Source organism: Cicer arietinum, chromosome 4 (assembly GCF_000331145.2).
Source record: "Cicer arietinum cultivar CDC Frontier isolate Library 1 chromosome 4, Cicar.CDCFrontier_v2.0, whole genome shotgun sequence".
Taxonomy (NCBI): domain Eukaryota; kingdom Viridiplantae; phylum Streptophyta; class Magnoliopsida; order Fabales; family Fabaceae; genus Cicer; species Cicer arietinum.
In genome coordinates, this window is record NC_021163.2 from 34,480,363 (window position 1) to 34,489,429 (window position 9,067).

A 9,067-nucleotide genomic window follows, 5' to 3' on the forward strand; every position below is an offset into this window, starting at 1 on the left:
AGCAGGAAACAGAAACAACATGCAATAGCCTGTCCAAAGAAAGACGAAACTAGTTCAGCTAATAAAGTGCAAACATAAAAGAAAGGTAAAAAAAATCAGAACTAAAACAGTGAATTACCTGGAAAATAAGAAGATAGATACAAAGCGACTTCTCTGATTTCGGGCCTAAATTTCTTAAGAAGAAGTTAACCAGTGTGCCATCGTTTGTTCCAGTCAGTAGTCCAGTTTGAGGGTCAAACCTGGATGAGTAGTTAATACATGATGTTTAAAACAAACAAGTACAAGCAAGATGACTGAAACAATCATATTAGGTTACATCCATGTGAAGCCTACCTTGGCAGACGATGACGTGGACATGGAATGTAGCCAGAAAGCTGGAGGAAAATGAATTCTATGTCAGAAACATATTCTGAAGAGATTTTTAACGAAGATTCTAAATATGGTGACATTCTGTTAGTGTCAAACCTGGGGGAGTGACAAGAGAAAGTTCAAAACTTGTGGTAGGAAGAAAATCAAGAGGGTTTCGCTGAAGCAAACAAAAATAATGGAAGAGGTTAGATTATTACAAGGCAATCAATAATAATAGTGTTGCTCATAAATACCAGTGGAATGTGCTCTCGCTTGAAAACACATTAGACTTGTTTAAATGTGCAAGTCTTCAGATTTATTTATACTACCTTTTCTGTTTAAGGCTTACACTATAATGTTTGAAACAAAGCTCAGAAAGTCGCATCATCCAACTTTTTCCTTTCGCAATAGCATCATATCAACCAAAGTGAGTGCTCTGTTTTTCTTATACTTTATTCAATAACCATACTTGTATATATATTATATATGGAAGAAAGAAAAGGTTGAAGTATGAGAATGCATATAAATCTTTCACATTGGAATGGAAAATCTCCTCTGAAACTATCTCTTTCTATTATATGCAGTAGAAGTTAGTAGGAGGGTTATAATTAAAAATTCGGCATAATTTTTGTTCATCATGGTTTTAGACGAAAAAATTCCATGGTGCATTTGTAACTTTGTATACAATATAGGTATCTTATCTACAATACAGAGAGAAAAGTGGTAGATTTTTCTGATAAAAAGATTGACCGTGTGTATGTCTCCAGAATTGATCCTTTCGAACAAAAAGCAACGAAAACAAACACAAAGTGGATAGCCAAATTAACATTTTTGTTAGATAAAGCAAAGGATATACCTAAAATGGCCTAAAATACCAATCACAGCCATAGTCATCCCTGCAAAGTATGTATAAGTATCACCGACAAAAACTGAAGAAGGATACCTAGAACCAAAAACAACAGACTGTTAGCGAACTACTCTCGGTCATTTGAAAATAAGGGTTTCAAACGAAATGATATAGATAAGCTATTAAATACCAATTATAAGAAAATAAAGCCAAAGAGGTAGCAAGCAAAGGTTGCCCTAAGTAAATGGAGAACGCATGTGCTAGCTTATATTCAGGATCTGTTGATGCTCCAATTTGCATAATATTGTGTATCAGAATCTGCAAAATCCACACTATGAATAATTTTCTATGAGCATAGTATATTCGATATACTTTTGCAAGTTTTTCGACTTACAGCATATGTGATAACCACTGTTTGTCCAACTTCAAGACCGTTTAGTCCAGCATGTATATTGATGGAATTTGTGCAGAAAACAGCCAATAGTCCCATATATAATTTATATATCCATCCTGCATCGTTGAAAAAATGTCGAGATAGTGAGATTTAACAATAATTTGTAGTTCCTCTAGTCTCGAATATAAACAAAAAGTACTCATGTTTTGGTCTTAAATATAATTTAAATGACTATTTTATTCTCATGGAACAAGATTCCATGAAGGACACTATTGAAATTGCACTTATACTGCATTTAACTAGATTTCTTACTAAGTGTGAAAATTAGTTATTTTTGCTTATAATCAAGACAAGAGGGAGTATCTCTTTAAGTGTCATTTGCATAGAGGAGTTGAAAGCTTACCAAGATCCAAAATCTCTATTCCAATGTGTGGGACAAGTGGTTTTGGTATAACTATAGTTGTGTGTCCCGCATATGCCATTAACAAAGGAAGTGCAGCAATTGATGGTAGTAGTAATTTTCTGTTCTTTACATTGACATAAAATCAAAAAAGAAACTATTCTAACATTAGTCGATATGTACAAATTATGTAAGAAAATAATGAGAACTTGTATACTCACACTCTCCAAGGGACGTCAAGGACATCATCAACGAATCCAAGCAATGTCATAAAACAGACGCATGCTAAAGCAGCATTGTATTCAACAAGCCACTGCAAAAAAAATCATAGTTGCTGATATATTTGAATGCTCCATTATTCTATTCATATCATTCCCAAGATAATGCAATACTTACATTTGAATCTGCTGTGAAGTTGAAATACTGAAATAAGATTGCTACAACCAAGAAGACAATACCAACAACTATACCCAATGACTCAGGCCTGCATAGTTAAAATGTAGCAAAGTCAAAACTTAGTACCAAAAATTTATTTAGCTGAATAGACTATTTCTTCCTATTCTTGCAAGTTGCATGACATACATAAACCAAACAAACCCTATCTGAAGTTTTGTTCTCTAATTGAAATTTTCAGCTGACATTTTATAACTTCTACGAATGAAGATTAATAATATTTCTTTTACTCTCTTCAACTTAATCTTTTAACCTAACGATATACCCGCTCTTCTACAGTATACCTGAGCATTTCAATCTCTATGTGCCATGTGTTTCAAGCTTATTAGTTGATTATTAAATTAAATCATCAGCCATTGTGATATCCACATTCTTATTATATATATTAAACTACAAACTAAAATGAAGATGCCAAATTCAAGAATTCTGATGATAAAGGAATGAAGGATAAATAACATAAAATCAACTCAACAATTCAAAGTAAAAAAAAAATATGTATTCTAAAAGAAAACAATCTGTATGACTATAATTTACATATCATAAATGTTTTACAGTACATGTATCAGAATTCTAAGGTTAAAAATACCAAAATCAAAAGGGATATGACGAACAATTTGTGACTACAACTATAGGATCAAAAGAGGACCTCAAAGCTCACAAGGAATTTGCCTTATACCTTACATTTTAGAACAGTAATCTCTAAAGTGAAGGAGCAACTTTATTAAACAAATACACGCATAAATTACAAAAGAGAAAGTATGTATAAATATCACAAAAATCCTACCAAATGCTGAATTTTCAAAACATAGTAAAAAAAAAAAAGAAACAAGAAAAAAGAAAACCCAGCTAAAACGTGATTATTAAAAACAAATGAAGACCTAGATCTTAAAACCAAAATCTACAGCATACTCAGTTCGTTAATTAAGATAAAAAAAATGTAAAATAAATAAGAAAGACTCACACTTTGATATTTCCCTGAGGAGTACCCTTTTTGTTGATATCAAATCCAAAGAGATTCCGTTTGAGAACATATCTAGAGGCAACAGGGATCATTCTAACGGTAAGAAAAAAAGCAGCGAGACTCAATCCAGCATTGATGATAATGGATCTTCGAAGGTCTGAATCGAGAGTGTAATGGAAGAAGATGAGGTAGAAGTAAGGGAGAGAAAAGAGAGAGAGTTTGAAAAGGAAACCCCATTTGGGAGGTGCAATTGGTGGGTCGATTTGTTGTTGAGGTTTGAGTTGTGTGTTTAGTTGTTTGGGATCGGAAGAAGAAGGGAAGAAGAAGGTTCGGTAGATGAAGAGATTAGTCTCTTTCGTGTTCCCATTGTTGTGTAAATGTTTTTGTTTTTCTCGGAGGTTTGCTGTGTAACCTTAATCGGAGATTTGCACACTGCTCTTCATTTTGTTTTTAAAATCGTCGTAGAACTAATAGGAGCCTGCCAATTCATCAAGACAGGCCACCTTGGCGTTTTTACTTCATTCTTCTTAATGAGATTAGCGAGGGTGCATTGTATGCACCTGCAGACAATCACAATCATTTGTAGTGCGATTATTACCTTAAACGGTAACAATATTAAAATAAATGATTTTGATCGAATGTTAAGCGAAATTAGTTTATAATATTTAGTTATTTAGTTTATACTTTTTTATAAATAAAAAAGACTTAGTCTTATTAGACATTTATTAAAGGAATTATATATGTCTCTTATTAATAATACTAATGTTTTATTTCTCTTTGTTAATAAACAAATTGAATGTGAGAGTGTATCTTTCTTCTAGTATAGGTTTATATGTTTTTTTGAGTGATTTTAAAATCTAGATCTAATTTCGATACAATAATATCATAGGTAACATAAAATATTTTCTAAAAAACATGTATAACATTAGATGAATGTTAAAATTCAAGAAAATGCATTAAAACTTATGTTATTAATCACAATTAGTAGCGTCGAATCCAAAATCGCTAGGGTGGTATAACATATAGCGGTCATCCAGCTATTGGGCAGACTAAAAATCAACATGCAAATTAGACATACATTCAAACACCGTATATATATGCTTAGAAATGGAAAACACAAAAAATATAAATAGTGATTAGTCACTAACATTAAAAATCAAAACTCAATATAACTTAACGGGAATGAATCATCTCATGTGACATAAAGTCCATTGAAATCCTTAACCTCCGTAAAAGAGAGAAACAAAGAAGATTAAGAGGAAAAAACAAGTTTAAAAGGTGGAGATTGAAAACATGAGGAATAAAAATTGAAAAGATCTATTTCTGTAACTTAATTACTAATTCAAGTTCTCCAATAATAAAAAAAATTAATCAAAATTCTAATAGTAATCAAAATAATATTCCATCAAAATCAAGTTCTACACGTAGGTATGAAGACTCCTAAGAGATTTCAAGATTCTCACTAGTAGGTTCAATAAACCTTAATTGTTGGCAATTGGTGTTGTAGACCATGATGCCATTGTTATCTCATAAAATAGAAAATACATAAGTAAATAAATAGGGTAGAACACCAAAGAACAGAGAATGTAGAAAGAACAATCACATATGTAGAAAAAACATAGCACCCACAAAGACAGGGGGACGAACACAGTCGTGCACTCAAAAAGAGTGGAAACAGAGCAAACCAAAGAACACGAAAAGGAAAGATCATATTGAGAAGAAGAAGAAGACAACAATTGTGAATGAAGGTACAAATAATCAAATATTAAATCACTTAAAACACTTCTAAATGACCAATATATCCTTAATAATAAACAACAATTTTAAAAAGGACATTTTAGAGATGTCATCATCGAAACCCTAAAGCGAATGTAAAAACGCAAATTTCTTGTTGTAGTAAAAAAAATGAAATGAGCAAAAAACCCTCTTTTTCCTCTCTAAATAGTGTGTTGTATAGATGATGTTTTTCCTTTGTTTTTCCACATGGTTTCACTTGATGTTCAATTTGATGTAGTATGAGGTACTTGAACAAAAAAGAAATCCTCTGTGTATTGGAAAAAAATGTATCTATGTTTGCGAGTATAGAAGATTTTATTTTGAAATGTTTTTGTATTAATAAAGGTTAATAATGATACTTTTGTTGTTAGATTTTTTTTAGATTTCAAAACAAAAAATGATTGATTTTCAGGTGTATTTGAATTATATAATGAGTTGTTTTCAAATTAATGAGTTTGAGTTGAAGTTGAATTTTTACATGAAAATTTAGAATTGTGAAAAAGTTCAAATTTTAACTAAGTTAAAGAGTTTGCGCAAAAAGTTAGATGGAAATTAAAATGTTTAGAGTAAATTTTTACTCTTTTAATTACTCTAGGACTGAGTTTAAAGAAGTTTAGAGTACTTTATTAACTCAATTTTTTTTGTGCTCTAATGGTTGAGTGATATAACTTGAGAGATAAAAAGATTTAATTTTTGAATTATAATGTGGTTGGATAAATTTTGGTGGTGAACACATTTTTATAAATATTTATGCTTATATAGTTAGCTCTGAGTCTCGAAAGAGAATCGAGACCGTTGACATCAAGTTAGCAGTGGGGATAAATCTGATATATTAATGTTGTTGTGGCGATTAAAGAAAAATGATTTTTCTTAGTTTATGTCTTTCCAAAAATAGTTGTTATGGTTGATGATCAAGAATGTATACATGTGATTAACCAATCTTTAAACTTGTGTTTAAAGAAAAATTAGTGATTTCAAGTTTCTATATGTATACTTTCAATTTTTTAGAAAAGTTTGCATGATTTTAATTAAAGTTTCAAGTTTATTATGTAAAGGTTAAAGTCTTGAGTTAGAATTTCATTTTTTTAAAAAGATTTCAAGTTTCATAAATTAAAATACAAGCTTTGTTGATAAGAAAAGAAAAAAATATTTAATATATTTTGAAAGGAATGAAACTATTTCAAAGAGTTAAAACTTTGAAATTAGAAAAATATTTATTGAAATTTTTTATTATGTTGGCTTGAGGTAAATGCTTTTATTGAATATTTTGTCTTTAAATATGTAGTAGATTAAATTTGTAGTTGTAAGACCCATAATTTTAAAGTACCCTTTATGTATTTTTGGTGTATTTTGGATTTTGGCTCGGAGGCTTTTTAGCCAAAGTTATAATATTTTGGAGTTTTTATAATCAAAAAGATATTTTGATGCCAATTAGAATTTCTCGTCGATAAATAAATTAAATGAACTGCGGTGAATCCTTTACGGAGAATTTAATGCGTTACGGGTGAAATGGTAATTTAACAAATATCTAGATATTTTGAGATATTTGTTAAGTTATATTTAATATATAATTATGTTTGGTTGGAGGGAAAAAGAAAGGAAAATAGAAGGAATGAAAAGGAAAAGAAAAGGATATAAAAAGGAAAGAATGAAAAAGGAAGAAAGGAAAAACAAAGGAAAGAAAAAGAAAGGAAGGAAAATCCGAATTTTCCATCTTCTTCCTCTGCTACCCGCGACCACTTTTCTCTCCTTCTCCCGCTTTCATTTTCGTTGCTTTCTTTTCTTCAAGACTAGTAACCCAAGGTTGGGTGAGTGTTAGAACAAGGATTCCGCAACTCCACTCTTCCTCTTTGATCCGAAAACGAAGAAAAACGGTATTTGAGATTCAAACACAAACCCCTCCGTTTCTTCTAGATCTAAGCTTCGTTCCGCGAAGAGTTAGAAGGGAAAGTTGCTCACTACCACGCTACGGTGCTAGGGGACCAACTTGGAGGCGACATTGCGAGCGAAGATTTTTACCAGTTTTACTCGCGGTACCGGAAACCCACGTTAAAGCTAACGTTAAGGTAAGGGCTCCTTCCAAACTTTTAGTTTGCATTTAGGGACTTATCTGTGATTGTGTGGAAAGGATCTTGTTAGGGTTTGAGTATTGATTTGGGGGAAAATGGATCTAAGACTTTATGGGTAAAATCTTAGAGTTAGGTTTTGGTTATATTTGATGGATGTTTCGTGGAAAATGAACTTAACTCATTTGTGTATGATTATGGGTAAATGAAATTTGATGTGTTTGAGTGTTATGTTGTGTTGATTTGTGTTCGTCGTATTTGACGTGTTCTAAGTTAATACCGATGAAATTTGATGTGTTTTGGTGTGGATTGTGAATTGAATTTGATAAAATGTTTTGAGTTGGTTTTGTTGTGAAATTTGAAAACCATTAGAGTTAAACGAGTATTAAAAATGGGGAATCTTTTAATATCTCGGTTTACTTAATGTGTGTTTGTGAAAATCGTTTAAGTTAACTGGATATTGAGAATGGAGAATCTCTTAATGTCTGGGTTACTTAATGTTGTTTTGAAAAATCGTTTAAGTTAACTGGGCGTTAAGAATGGGGAATCTCTTAATGTCTCGGTTGTTTAATATTTTGTTTCGGAAATCGTTAAGTTAAATGAGTATTAAGAATGGGGAATCTCTTAATGTCTTGTTTACTTGTTTGTTTTGAAAATCGTTAAGTTAAATGAGTATTAAGAATGGGGAATCTCTTAATATCTTGTTTACTTAATATTCGTTTCGGAAATCGTTTAAGTTAAAAGAGTATTAAGAATGGGGAATCTCTTAATATTTCAGTTTTCTTAAATTCGTTTCGGAAATCGTTTAAGTTAAAAGAGTATTAAGAATGGGGAATCTCTTAATATCTTGTTTACTTAATATTCGTTTCGGAAATCGTTTAAGTTAAAAGAGTATTAAGAATGGGGAATCTCTTAATATCTTGTTTACTTAATATTCGTTTCGGAAATCGTTTAAGTTAAAAGAGTATTAAGAATGGGGAATCTCTTAATATCTTGTTTACTTAATATTCGTTTCGGAAATCGTTTAAGTTAAAAGAGTATTAAGAATGGGGAATCTCTTAATATCTTGTTTACTTAATATTCGTTTCGGAAATCGTTTAAGTTAAAAGAGTATTAAGAATGGGGAATCTCTTAATATCTTGTTTACTTAATATTCGTTTCGGAAATCGTTTAAGTTAAAAGAGTATTAAGAATGGGGAATCTCTTAATATCTTGTTTACTTAATATTCGTTTCGGAAATCGTTTAAGTTAAAAGAGTATTAAGAATGGGGAATCTCTTAATATCTTGTTTACTTAATATTCGTTTCGGAAATCGTTTAAGTTAAAAGAGTATTAAGAATGGGGAATCTCTTAATATCTTGTTTACTTAATATTCGTTTCGGAAATCGTTTAAGTTAAAAGAGTATTAAGAATGGGGAATCTCTTAATATCTTGTTTACTTAATATTCGTTTCGGAAATCGTTTAAGTTAAAAGAGTATTAAGAATGGGGAATCTCTTAATATCTTGTTTACTTAATATTCGTTTCGGAAATCGTTTAAGTTAAAAGAGTATTAAGAATGGGGAATCTCTTAATATCTTGTTTACTTAATATTCGTTTCGGAAATCGTTTAAGTTAAAAGAGTATTAAGAATGGGGAATCTCTTAATATCTTGTTTACTTAATATTCGTTTCGGAAATCGTTTAAGTTAAAAGAGTATTAAGAATGGGGAATCTCTTAATATCTTGTTTACTTAATATTCGTTTCGGAAATCGTTTAAGTTAAAAGAGTATTAAGAATGGGGAATCTCTTAATATCTTGTTTACTTAATATTCGTTTCGGAA

The 9,067-nt window shown here is 30.7% G+C and overlaps 1 protein-coding gene across 1 annotated transcript in view; it reads right to left on the bottom strand.

Moving 5' to 3' along the window:
• The window catches only part of LOC101511320 (uncharacterized), a 4,308-nt gene extending 401 nt beyond the window's left edge, over nucleotides 1-3,907 (bottom strand). The window contains 12 exon segments of the mRNA XM_073366869.1: nucleotides 1-29; nucleotides 119-239; nucleotides 334-374; nucleotides 466-526; nucleotides 1,205-1,291; nucleotides 1,386-1,513; nucleotides 1,590-1,705; nucleotides 1,993-2,111; nucleotides 2,211-2,302; nucleotides 2,386-2,473; nucleotides 3,404-3,717; nucleotides 3,720-3,907. Coding sequence (XP_073222970.1) covers nucleotides 1-29; nucleotides 119-239; nucleotides 334-374; nucleotides 466-526; nucleotides 1,205-1,291; nucleotides 1,386-1,513; nucleotides 1,590-1,705; nucleotides 1,993-2,111; nucleotides 2,211-2,302; nucleotides 2,386-2,473; nucleotides 3,404-3,717; nucleotides 3,720-3,770 — 1,247 coding nt within the window. The 5' untranslated portion in view covers nucleotides 3,771-3,907.
• Between the last annotated feature and the right edge of the window lie 5,160 nt (nucleotides 3,908-9,067).